Source organism: Ochotona princeps, chromosome 1 (genome assembly GCF_030435755.1).
Source record: "Ochotona princeps isolate mOchPri1 chromosome 1, mOchPri1.hap1, whole genome shotgun sequence".
In the NCBI taxonomy this organism is placed as follows: domain Eukaryota; kingdom Metazoa; phylum Chordata; class Mammalia; order Lagomorpha; family Ochotonidae; genus Ochotona; species Ochotona princeps.
This window is the reverse complement of record NC_080832.1, coordinates 50,964,405-50,978,091: the sequence shown is the minus strand read 5'-3', so window position 1 is coordinate 50,978,091 and position 13,687 is coordinate 50,964,405. Positions and strand designations below refer to the sequence as shown.

At 36.9% G+C, this 13,687-nt stretch overlaps 1 protein-coding gene and 1 pseudogene across 3 annotated transcripts in view; both read right to left on the bottom strand.

Annotated features, from left to right (window-relative positions):
• The window catches only part of REV3L (REV3 like, DNA directed polymerase zeta catalytic subunit), a 156,807-nt gene that overhangs the window by 58,255 nt on the left and 84,865 nt on the right, over positions 1-13,687 (bottom strand). For all 3 annotated transcript variants that reach the window (XR_009244479.1, XM_058658048.1, XM_058658107.1), the window contains 5 exons: positions 12,830-12,914; positions 12,593-12,741; positions 9,011-9,130; positions 5,521-5,758; positions 1,392-1,534 (listed from right to left, as the gene is read on the bottom strand). Coding sequence is in view for 2 of the 3 variants with exons in the window: in XM_058658048.1 (XP_058514031.1) it covers positions 1,392-1,534; positions 5,521-5,758; positions 9,011-9,130; positions 12,593-12,741; positions 12,830-12,914 (735 nt within the window). In the remaining variant the exon portion in view is untranslated. The remainder of the gene's footprint in view (positions 1-1,391; positions 1,535-5,520; positions 5,759-9,010; positions 9,131-12,592; positions 12,742-12,829; positions 12,915-13,687) is intronic.
• Positions 3,130-4,182, bottom strand: LOC118758255 (nucleophosmin-like; annotated as a pseudogene).

Sequence of the window (13,687 nt, the reverse complement as noted above, 5' to 3'; positions counted from 1 at the left end):
ACGCGGATGCAGGGTCCTAAGGTTTTGGGCTGTCCTCAACTGCTTTCCCAGGCCACAAGCAGGGAGCTGGATGGGAAGTGGAGCTGCCAGGATTAGAACCAGCACCCATATGGGATCCCGGGGCGTTCAAGGCAAGGACTTCAGCCTCTAGGCCACGCTGCCGGGCCCTACTCTTTTAATTTTTAAAACACTCCACAGGATGAAAGAAATTATGCGAAGTTAGGCTTGTGTGCTTAAAATTTATCTCAAAAAAAGGTCAATCTATAATCGACATTACTCCATCTGAAGTATCAAATTATATTAACAATTATTTTAAACACATGTGCTTTTTAAAAATCTTTTGAAAAGATTTATTTATTTGGAATTCAGGGTGACAGAGAGAGAAGGAGACACAGCAAGAGTGAGAGCAAGAGACAGATAGTCCATCCACTGGTTCACTACCCACACAGCTGAAACGGCCAGTGTTGGGCCAGAGAGAAGCCAGGAGCTTCCTCCAGGTCTCCTATAAAGTTGGCAGGGTCCAAGCACTTGGACTATCTTCTGCTGCTTTTCCCCAGTGCTTTACTAGGGAACTGGGTTGCAAGTAGAATAGCCAGAAATCAAACAAGCACCAATGTGGGATGCTTGTGCCACATGCGGTAGCTTTACCTGCTCTATTGCAATGCTAGATCCTGAACACATGCTTTTAACCATAAATACATTATGCTAAGTGCTTTTTGAAATAATTAGGGGAAATACTGTCATTTTAAAATATTTTACAACATAATGTGCATTCCAAAAAAACAGCATTATTTCTGTTTCTTGTGTTATTTGAATACTAACATGATAAACTGACATTTATGAAGCTTCAAATTTGTGATTGTTACATCTTTTTATAAGTGAAAAGGTATTAGATTTGCACACTGATTCAAAAGAAACAATAGTACAGAAAACATATCAGTCTTGATATAAACTCTTACATAGCAGTATGATTGCAGTTTCAAACTAAAACATATTCTTGGGGCCTGGTGTGGTGGCCTAGTGGCTAAAGTCCTCTCCTTGAAAACGCTAGGATCCCATATGGGCATCAGTTTTAATCCCGGCAGCTCCACTTCCCATCCAGCTCCCTGCTTGTGGCCTCGGAAAGCAGCTGAGGACTGTCCAAAGCTTTGGGACCGTGCACCTGCGTGGGAGACCCGGAAGAGGTTCCTGGATCCTGGCTTCGGATCAGCACAGCACTGGCCATTGTGGTCATGTGAGGAGTGAATCAACAGATAGAAGTTCTTCCCCTCTGTCTCTCCTCCTCTCTGTATAACTGACTTTGCAATAAAAATAATAAATAAATCTTTAAAAAAACCCCACATTCTTTGTTCTGAAATAACCAAATGTGCACAGTAGTCTTATTTACTTACCACTGTTTTCATCTGCAGTTCCATCTAGCTGAGGTATAGAAAGACCGGCCAGAAGCACGCTGTTATCACTCCATTCCATTTCTTCTTCAGAAGAGGAATCGTCGTCTTCAGTTGAACTTTTGTGGGCATTTCTGCACAGCGATCTGGAGAACAGCAAGAGTCACTGGTGAGCAACAGCATTAAAAACACAGCATTTGGGATGTAATTTAATTCTATAATAGTAAAACAAAAAATGTAAACCTTGTAACCTCAACAAGATTTATTTCACGTTATTAAAATATTCTATTATGGTACCTATAAGCAGTTATTATAAATACAGTCACTTTCATATGCGCTAGTAAACAGCTTAACTTCGGTAATCACTGCTCTATAATACGTGCGGTTACCAGATCTAATCATATTTGTCCTTGTACATGCTCTGCTTCATCTTACCCTCAGATATACAAATACGATGATATCTAGAAAGGCAGCATTCCAACTTTTTTTTAAAGCCTCTGAAAATATGTTATATGTTGAATTTGAAAAAAAAAGTACATTCAGGGCCTGGTGCAATAGCCTAGTAGCTAAATCCTCACCTCACATCTGCCAGGATCCCCTATGGAGGTCAGTTCATGTCCTGACTACTGCGCTGCTTCCCTTCCAACTCCCTGCCTGTGGCCTGGAAAAGCAGAAGAGGATGGCCCAACGCCTTGGGACTCTGCACCCTGAAGGAGACCCAGAAGAAGCTCCTGCCTCCTGGTTTGACACTGGCTCAGTTCCAGTTGTGGCCACTTTGGGAGTGAACCAGTAGACAGAAGATCTTCCTAGCTCCTTCTCTCTGTACATCTGCCTTTCCAATAAATAAATATGTAAATAAATCTTTAGGAAAAAAAAGGAATGCACATTCAGAAGAAATGGGACACAACATTCAGGTTACGGTTGGGAAGAAAATGACAAGTATCAGACAGAGCTAGGTTAAAGGCACGGAGGCATTCTGGCAGGGGCTACAACACAAGGTTACTGAGATATCTACATGGCCTGTGAAATCTATGTAGCCTCTTTTAAAAGTCTCGTATCTGATACTAACCTAACAGATACGTTCTCTTTTATCTAGACAGGCAACTTTCCTATCCACACTCAAGTTGTTTCTTTCTCTGGCTCAAAAATTTAAAAATAGTATCTATTATGCATAAGACAGTTCCCTTTAAATCTTTCAAATCTTGTTTTACATTAAATTTCTGAATTAGGATATGAAAGAGACACTGAAGGTCATGTAGTCCAACTTTCTGAAGGAAAGGCTCCTTTTTTGTTAATCTTTATTAGGAGACTGTGCTTATTTGTCTCCCTACCATTTCCATGTTTCATCACTGATATTACTGTGCCCTCACATAATATTCCACACATATTTAAAACCAAGCAAAGAGTGGAGTTACATCTTTAAAAACTAAACAGGAACTTTTGGACAACACATTCTTGGGAATAGAACCTTGACAACATTTCTTAAACATGTTGCATTATTAAAAGGACAGCTAGGTATCAACCGTTACAGAATGAAATATGATATTAGAACCAGTGCCCATATGGGATGCTAGCGCATAAAAGGTGAGAACTTCGGTTGCTAGGCTACTGCGCCAGGCCCAAGACATACAATTTTAACAAAGTATTTAATGCATTTTCGGAGACTCTGTTCACTGTCCAATTTTTTAAAAATTTATCCTTATTTGAAAGGCAGTCACAGAGAAGGAGAGAGAGACAGAGAGGTCTTCCATCCACTGATTCACTCCTGGAACAGCCGCAATGGCTAGAGCCAGGCTAGTGTGAAGCCATGACCCTGGAGCTTCCTCTTGGTCTTCCATTTGGGAGCAGTGGTTCAAAGAGTTGGGTCATCTGCTGCTGTTTTCCCAGGCCATCATCAAGGAGCTGGACTGGAAAGGGTAGAGCTAAGACTCCAATGGTGCCTACATAGGATGCTGACACCACAGGCAGAGGTTTAATCTGCTATTGTGTAGCACCAGATTCTGTCAAAGATCTTGAACAGCCTCCTGGCAGTCACCAGAGGTAATTCTCCACATAACTGATGAATTCTTCTTCTACTTTTGGGAAGAAAAACATGTTTTTCTATACTTGCTTACATTGTTTGTAATGTGCTCCACAGGATTAGGTCATTCTGGTTTTTTAGGAATTTTTTGAGGGCTTCTTGAACTTTTGATTTGGCATTGAGTCTTCACAATTCCAGTTTTATTTCTGCGAATTTTTGGCAGTGGTATCTTGTGTAGATTTCCCCTTTGAGTTTTTCTTCAATTCCCTCATCACGAAAACCATCCTCTTCTTCCATCATCTTCATCAGCAGCAAGGTTTACTTACTGTTTTTCTGGGGTATCCTGTTGCCACCTCCAGGTACAAATCACTTTCTAGAAACACTTATCATTGTCTCCTGTCCCCCTCCTCTTCACCTTCTGACTCTGCATCTTCCTCCACAGCTAAGCGCTGTCCTCTAATACGCACAGGCCTTGAGATACACTTGAAACTTAAGACCATAGGTAGTGTTATTTCAAAGCTCTAGAGAGAAACCATTGGCTGTACAGACATTTTTCCAAGTTACCAGAGCTAGTTTAACTGGACTGCCTTTATAATTGATGATCTCCTCTTTAATAATGTCCAATTCTACCCTTGCACAGTCACTCAAATGGCTGTTCTTAAAGATAACTGGTGCTCATTTTCTTCACTGTGCACTTTAAAGTGATAATCTTTGTAAGCTTTTAGCTCACAACCAAAGACAGTTCCAGGGACACAGGGGGCAGGGTGAAATCATGTCCTCATCCTTTGACCCTTCCGTGGGGTGATAGCTCCCACTTAGGTGGACCTAGATGCCCACTGCTATGAAAGAGAGCTGTGTAGCATGGTATCCTGCCAGGGAGAAAGCCTCATTTTTAACAGATCTGCTTTCACTTCTCTATATAACTGGCTTGTAATCTTTCCATTACCAGCTCTGATTGCTAATACTTATCTTCCTATATTACACAAAATTCTATATCCAACTTCCACATTCTTCCTGTCTTTGATTTCTTTAGCCATATGGAGCTAGTCTACTCCGTTTTCCACAAGGTAACCTTTGGAATGTATTAAGATATTTATCACTTGTACCATAATTCATTTTTAATTAGACCAAACATTGCCTGTTTAAATGTTTTCAGAAGTAACAGTGTTTACAGTGTTTTACCTTTACATCCTTGGTATTCTAAAACTATGGTACTCAGGGCAAAATATAGCGTCCAATATCCAGAGTAGAATTAATTGATTCCATTTTATGTCTCTATTATAACCCTTTTACTGAAGCCTGTTTATGAAATGTTAAGCTTGGCATGACGTCCACAGAATTGGTCCAGTCAATTAACACAGGAATAAACTGAATCAAGGTTAAGACAGTGCTTATTTTTATAGAGTCTATGTTACAGAGTTTTATAGAAATTTCTATATCTTGACTTATTAAGTAGAAAATTTTATTTTATAAATAAATGAGTTTACTTGATTTCAGTAATGGATTTGGCTGGGGTAGATGATTTCAAATAGAGACTCTAGAAGTTTCACTGTAGTCTACACAAAGGTTTAAAGCGAAAGAACATCCAGGATTTTACACTCAGAGGCTTAATCTTCCTTATACACAGAACACACAACTCAGCAACAAACTCAAACCAATCAAGCTTACAGAGAGTGATTTAGAAAACCATGTCTTACTCATTTACACTGAGAAACAAGTCAACCAGAGTACCAGCGATTGCATTTGAGCTTACTTATTCACTTTAATTTATTTAACTCTTTCAACCTAATCACACATGGAAACCATTCTTCACCTTCAACCTGATTCTGTAACAGGTTAGCTCTCAGAGGGCACTCTTTCTAACTTTTGTGGTAAGGCAATACTTTGATTCTGCCATATTTATCACTCATACATGCTAACATTGTATCTGCAAACAGAGTTACAAAGTTCATTTAATTACAGCCAAATTTTACTTCCCGTGGAATATGAAGTATGAGCATACTACCTGAAAAACAAACCAGTGCTTAAACGTTTTAAATAAATCAGTGTAACTCTTAAGGAATTTTGTATTATGATTAACAGCACTTAGAGAATAATGACGACAAAAAATACCTCTTTTTGGCACAATGTTCTTCAATATTGCTGTCCCATCTCTGGGACATCACCAAACTAAGCTCCATTTCTTCTTTTTCAATCTGTGGCTCATTTTCTTCATCATCACTATTTTGGAGGTTTTTATTGTTTCCAAAGGAGCAACATGGAGATGACATTGCATTTCTCTCTGCCTGATATCCATCACTTTCCAAACCAGCAAGAAGATGTACCAATGATTCATCAGGACTACTGCCCACTATAAAACAAATAAGGGAATCGCCAACAAATATCTTAAATTTTCTAAATAACCCAGTAATTAAGATCCATTATACAATAACAAATCAGATGCCAGCACAGATAAAAAAGAAATACAGTTGGTATGGTTTTCACATCAAAACGAGATCCTTGTATTATCTGCTTTACAATACTGTAGTGACTGCATTGGAAAGAAGGCTCTGGGAGGTGACCTCACATTCACTGAATCATAATTTCTGGGACAGGGTTCAGAAATACTGATTTTAACAGGTGGCCCAAAGCACTTGTTACAGTTAAGCGAGGAACACAAAACTAAACTTGGACACAAGTGTTTAAGTTAAAAAATAAGCATAAAACTTAACAATAAATCTATGAATTAATGCTAAAAACGTACCTTAGGAATTATGTACTTCTATTCCTCATTTCAGAACAATCAAAGGAAATTGGCATTTGAAAAATGGTTAACTTATTACTATCAAAGTGGTTAATGGCATTACTTAGAAAACGACTTCTCAGGGCCTGGCACCGTGGCCTAGCGGCTAAAGTCCTGGCCTTGAACGCACAGGGATCCCATATGGGCGCCGGTTCTAATCCTGGCTGCTCCACTTCCCATCCAGCTCCCTGCTTGCAGCCTAGGAAAGCAGTTGAGGACGGCCCAATGCTTTGGGACCCTGCACCCGTGTGGGAAACCCGGAAGAGGTTCCTGGTTCCCAGCTTCAGATCGGCACGCACCGCCGTTGCGGCTCACTTGGGGAGTGAATCATCAGACGGAAGATCTTCTTCTCTGTCTCTCCTCCTCTCTATATATCTGACTTTGTAATAAAATAAATAAATCTTTAAAAAAAAAAAAGAAAACGACTTCTCATATTCTAGGACTGCTAATGAAAAAGACAGATAATATCAAGGGCTGCAAGGATGTGAAAAGATATTAAATGATATTCAGCAAAAGAGAAAATAGATCTGCAGCTGCCAGGTGCAGGGTAGCAGAATGGAGAATGACTGTTACTGGGTACTAGTGTTTTCTATGGGCAATAAAAATGCTTAGGGTAGGAGTTTGCACTAGCAATTGGGACACCCCTTTCCTCTGTCACAGTGCTAGTCCATGCTTGGCTCTGCTCTTTACCTTAGTTTCCTGCTAACTTAGACCCTGGGAAGCAGCAGTGATAGCCTAGGTACCACGTGGCTTCGATATTGTTCCTGACTAGCTGCTCCCAACATTGGTCCTAGCCACCAGGGCACTCTGGGGGTTAATTAGCAGCTAGGAGCATGCACTCTCTCTCTCTACATCTCAAATAAATATCAAATTTTAAAAAGAAAGAAAATGTTCTGGAATTAGTGGTAACAACTGCACAAATAACGAATGCTAAAGGGCCGGTACCAGTGTGGTAACCCAGAGGCCTTTCCAAGGTCCTCAACTTGCACATACGGGAATCTCCTATCAGTGCCAGTTCATGTCCCGGCAGTCCCGCTTCTCATCCAGCTCTCCTGCTTGTGGCCTGGGAAAGCAGTCGAGGACAGCCCAAGCCTTGGGACCCTGCATCCATGTGGGAGACGTGGAAGAGGCTCTGGGCTACTGGCTTTGGATCAGCTCAGCTATGGCTGTTGTGGCCACTTGGGGAGTAAATCAGCAGATGGATCTTCCTATCTGTCTCTCCTTCTCCTCTCTGTTCATCTGACTTTCCAAAAAAAAAAAAAAAAAAAAAAATCTTTTTGTAAAAATGAATGCTAAAACCTGATGCAAAATGCATTTTAAATGGTGAATTTCATGGTATGTGAATTATATTTCAATAAAGCTGCTATTAAAAAACAAAAAAGGCCAAAAAGATGGAAGTTTGTTCTAGTCTGTTATATATGCTTTTTCCATACAATGGGGAAAAACTTCTCCATATAAAAAACATTAAGTTTAAGGTATTCTTTGTTGGTATTGTCAAATTATGCTATCAAATGTAACACAAAAATGGAAATACTTCTGAAAATAATATCAGCAATGATTCATTTCTTTTTAAAATGTATAAAAAGGGAAAAATTTTATGTATTTCATATTTACAGTCTGAAGAAAACAATGATACTTCCCATCATACCATCCCTTGTCCCTTCCCGCCCCAGCTCCCACTCTACCTTCTGCTTTATTCTTGTAATTTTTGCAATGACATACCTTCAGTCTACCTTATAATTACCAGCTTAATCCTCCGCTAAATAAAGAATTCAGTAAGTAGTAAGTAGAAACATCATTGTTGAGTATAGATAAGGGTTTTAAACAATAACCAAATTCAAAATGTGAGTTTAACTTACATTTTTAAATGATTAGCTTCTTAAATCTAGAAAAGCAATGTGCTTTTCCACTTTCTTAGAAATATTAGTATTAGTAAATTACATAGAAATATATCTTTCACTATCCCATTTCCAATTCTTTAATTTCTCCTAAAATCTTTTCTTATTTATTTAAATGGCACAATAAAACAGTTCACACTATAAATATCAAGTTAACCTTTTAATGTGATCTCAGTATAACTTTTCCCTGCATGTGTGCCTATATATCAGTGTGTCCAATAATTTTGGTATTGTCCAGTCAACCTATGTTTCTTCCAGGTAAAAATTTTATCAGCAAAGAAAGGACATTATATGAAGTTGAAATCACATTTGATGCTAAAAAAATTTCAAAAGGAAGAAGGAAACATAAAATCACTATACTAAGCAAGATAAGAGGCATAAAGTTTAATGATGTCTCACTTTATGCAATGAAATTTTAAACAAGTTTCTGTAAAGTATGTCAGAAGGTTAAGATTAAATTATCAGAAATATTGTAAATACTTCATGATGTTAATGAAAACACATTTCATGTGATGCAAAAGCAATTACAAATAACTACTTGTGTGCTATGCTAGTCAAAAATTAACAGCTTGAAAGGAACTGTCCTGTGAAATTTCTGATACTAAGCAAGAAACATCCCAAACATGGTATTTTTAAATGCACTTAACTTTGGAGAATGTTAACTCAAAATAAGTGCTTTTACTACCCTAACACAATATAACAATGGTTTTACCCTCAAAGTTTAAAAAATTATTTCTTTCTCAAATTTATTTATAAAATGATATGGAAAACAAAAACACTTGATTTAATACAATCCTTACTAACAGTATGTGGTGCTAAATATCCAACATTTAATCTCTTCAAATCAAAGAAAATATTCTCCTAAACAAACAATATAATTTTGATTCAAAATAATGAATATTTAGATAGCATTGTTACTTACTGAAAACTGGTGATTCATTCAGTCTTTGGGTCAATGGCTGAAAAGTCTGACTATGTTCAATGAGATTCAAAATTGCTTCTTCATTAATAAGAGCTTCTTCCACTTTGTGTCTAGTGTGACCTTAAGATGACAAAGAACAGAAAAATATCAAAGCAATGATCTATGTATAAAATTTGTCATTTACTGTTTGTGTACACTGAGAAGCATTACAATGTAATCCTAGAGGCATTAGTAAGTTATTATATAAAATGTAATAAAACATAAAAGCCATAGAATATTCATCCAGTCACATGGATTAACACAAAAGCAAACCAAACAAAAATCCCTTGGCAACTGTGGACTACCAAGGAATTAAAATCTGCACTTTAAATTCTGTTTAGTGCATGTAGTTACTGCAATACTCTGGGAAAGAAGAGGGCAATTATTAATTCAGTAAAAAAAAAACTCTTCATTTTGATTTGAAAATAAAAAATTTATTTTTATACCAATTTTAATTCTCAGAAACATTTTACTGTCATATATAATAGTCCTCTTTCAGCAAATAATCTTAAAAGAAGAACTAAGGCACAGGGGGATTAAATAATTTTAAGAACAAAGATCTAATAATTTCATAATCCATCCAAAGAGAAAGAGAAAACAGCACACTGTAATGCAGGAAAGACTATATTACCAAAAAATGACAGGCAATTATTATGAAAGTTAACTAAAACACAGTTTTCCTTGGGTCAAGTTTTATTTATTTTCCTTTACTTGAAAAGCATGACAAAAGAGAGGGACCAAGAGGGAGGAAAAAGATGGAGAAGAGGGAAAGTGAATGAATTAACCAACATTCCTTCTACTCTTTCCCTTAATGGCCAGGAAAAAGCCCAGAACTCTATTGGAATCTCCCATACTGGGAGGGCGTCAGGCACGTAAACCTCATCTACTGCTTCCCATGGTGTACATTAGCAGGAAACTAGATCAGAAGTGCAGCAAATACTCAAATCCAGGCACTATGATACAGGCACTCTATTCAGCAATTTAATTACTGTGTCAAATGTTCATCCCACAAAAATCATTTTAATATGACCTATCACATTAACCAAGTGAAAAAGAAAAGCTGTTTACCTCAATAAACATAGAAAAGAACACCATGAAAATTTCAGTCATTCACTGATGACTTAAAAACAATAATTTCTTAGAAAAAATAATAAATTAGAAGGGATATTAACTTTATTAAAGTATGTTGACCAAGATCCAAGATAGAAAGCATTCCTTTAAAGTCAGAAAAAATATAGTAAGATTTCCATTAATGCTATTCACAACAAACTGAAATACATGTGAAAAATCAAATTAGAAGTACATATAATAAGTCTCAGCATGAATATTTCAGAGAAAACTTTCATGACAGTAGGTATAGCCTCATAAACTATCTAGAAAGTCAAAGGAAAATACTGATAACTCCATATTTCTGCTAAAGATACACAAGCATTAAAAATAAAAACAAATTTAAAAAAAAAAGAAGTGAAACACTTTTTAAAGACTTCTAAGAGGTAAGCCTAGAGTAGGAGAAAATTTCTCTATAGGAATTTTAACTAGTAAAGGCTAAATATCTATAAACTATGAAGAACTTTCTCAAATCGGTGATAGAAAAACTAGTCACTCAATATGCACAAGGAACCTGAATTAGCAAGTCTTACTAAAAAAAAATCCAAATAGCCACTAAAGAAGTTCCAGCTCAATTATCAAGAAATGCAGTCCGAAATAAGCAAATGCCAATTTAAAGAACTGGAGTGACAAAAAATAATTTATACATATTAATACATTTAAAACAGTATGACTCCTGAGTAAAATTTTCACCATTCCCTTATTTACCAGTCACGTAAGGGTTAAGTGCATGATGGAAATTCAATTACAATAGATGCTTCCTAAGTGGAGGGCACTATACACAGCCTAACACCCAGAGTGAAAGACATCTAATTATTGTAGAAAAATGGGTAAGTTGATTTAAAAAAATGGAACACTAATCAGCAGCCAAAAAGAATAAGCAAGGATGAACGGCAAAGTCATGTCTACCTAAAAAAATGCTTAATAATCCTTAGTAAGGAAAGAAATTAACAAATATCTAGCGATGGTATCGTCATACCATCTCTATATATAATAACAAGAGGAGTTATTAAAAAGTAATAATAAATGCTAATGAGAATGTAGAGCCAAAAAATATCAGATTGCTGGAGGAAATGAAAAACTGCAATTACTGGGCCCAGTGCAATAGCATAATGGTTAAGTCCTCGCCCTGAACGCGCCAAGATCCCATATGAGCGCCGGTTCTAATCCCGGCAGCTCCACTTCCCATCCAGTTCCCTGCTTGTGGCCTGGGAAAGCAGACGAGGATGGCCCAAAGCCTTGGGACCCTGCACCCGCGTGGGAGACCCGGGAAGAGGTTCCTGGATCCTGGCTTCGGATCGGCATAGCCACTTGGGGAGTGAATCATTGGACAGAAGGTCTTTCTGTCTCTCCTCCTCCTCTCTGGATATCTGACTTTCCAATAAAATAAATAAATTTAAAAAACAAACAAAAAAAAATAAAATTGCAATTACTTAAAAAACCAGCTTTATGTGAAACAAATATGTTTACCAAGTGACTTACCAATTCCACTCATAGGTATTCACTCAAGAGAAATGAACTTACATGCCTGTATCCACGTAAATTCATAGCAACATTATTTCTTTTTTTCTCAGTGAAGGCAGCTTTTTAATGGTTATTTTCAAATTGGTTTAATTTGCTATTATTTCCAATCTTTTAAAATTTTTCTCATACTTATTATACATTTCATATTTTACTGTTTATAGCAGCATTATTGTTAACAGTCCAAAGTGAAAATAAATCAAACATGCATCAACCAATAACTGGATTAACAAAATGTATATTCATACAATGAAATACTACTCAGCACCAAAAAAGAATGAGGCACTGATATATATATAGCAACACTGACAAATCTTGAAAGTATTATGCTAAGTGAGAGAAGTCAGGCACAAAATATTGCAAGCTTCGTGTATTTATTGCATTTATCTAGAAAAGACAACTATTGAGCAAGAAAATAGAATACTGGTTACTTTGTGTTAGAGGTGACAGCAAGCATAATTATAAATGGACGCAAAGGATCTTCAGAATGACCAAAATGTTCTAAAATTGGACTATGGAAATGTTTATGCAGCTCTCAACATTTAGCATAAGCCACTGAACCACACACTTAAAAACTCAATGTTGAATGAAAAAGTTGGTTAATTTATGCCAAGTAGGATACCATTTAAATAAAATTTAAAATCTAAAACAGCAGTACATATTGTAGACATAAAGGATTTCAGAATCACATATGCTAACAGTTTATACTAATGCAGAGTGGTGCTTACCTTTACAAACATAGGAAGGGTAAAGGAATGGAAAAGAGTGGTTTGCCATATGCATTTTTATTTCTTAGGAAAACACAACTGAGCAAACTCAACAAAATATTAACATCTCAGTACAGATACACAGATGGCACTTATGGTATTTTGTTTACCATGATATCGCAGATGTCTTGAAAAGAGACCTCCTTACCCTTGCTCGACTCTGTGTCTTTATGGATGTCTATCATATTGGCTGGTGTACAATGAAGCATTTCAGGAGATAGAACCTCTGAGTGCAATGTTAACTCAGGGGAGAATTCCTGGGATCCATCACTGTAGTCCACAGATCCTGACAATGTTCTGCTTAATTAAAACATACGTTTTTTAACAAACTGGATAACAAATACAGTGAAATTAGTTCTGGGTGCTATAATAAATAAAAACTTACACTGAGAAATCATTCTGTTTGAGGATTTCCTGAAGTCTCTTCTGAAATTTTTTTTCATTTTCTGATGCTGGCACAAACCTGCAATCTTAGAAAAAAAATTCAAAGCAATGTTTTAAGTATACATAAATGTATATACATATCCAGCAAATGCATGAAATATTTTGCTTTCTTCTATATTAACTTTAAAAATGGTAGCACATTCCTATCTTGCTCTTGACATACACAAACCATCTAATTCGTAGTTCTATTACAGAATCAAAATAAATTACTATTATCAAAATTACAAAATCCAGGAAGTGGGAGAAAGGTTGTAGAGACAACAGTGCAGCCTCAGCACGGAATCACAGGAGGTGGAGAGTGGTGAGCCAGGAGCTGGGGCTGTAGAGACCACAGTGGAAATCTAAGAACCCAGACCTGGAACTTGCTGGAGGTTGTGACATGATTGGCTGTAAACAAAGAGCCATACACCAACTTCAATAAGTAAAATCGAACTGCAAACCTGTGGGTGACAGAGCTTAGAAACCTGCCCCAAGGAGAAGTCTCTGCTAACCAGAAGTGCAATGACCAAGAGCAAAAGAAGAGACGAAGGCAAAATGAATATTACTTAAGACTCCCCTGCAAAGGGGCAAAACCCTATGCCAACCTCAGAGTTAACTGAGGAATACATGAAGAAAATGGGAGATACAGAATTAAAAACACTTGTTATAAAAGTTTCTAATCAACAATGAGAAGCACATAAAACAGGCATTCAAGGAATTAAAGGAATATGTCACACTGGAAATGAATCAAATGAAAGCTGATATATCAGAAATGAAGAATACAGTGAAGCAAATTAAAAGGACAGTGGAGAGTCTCCAA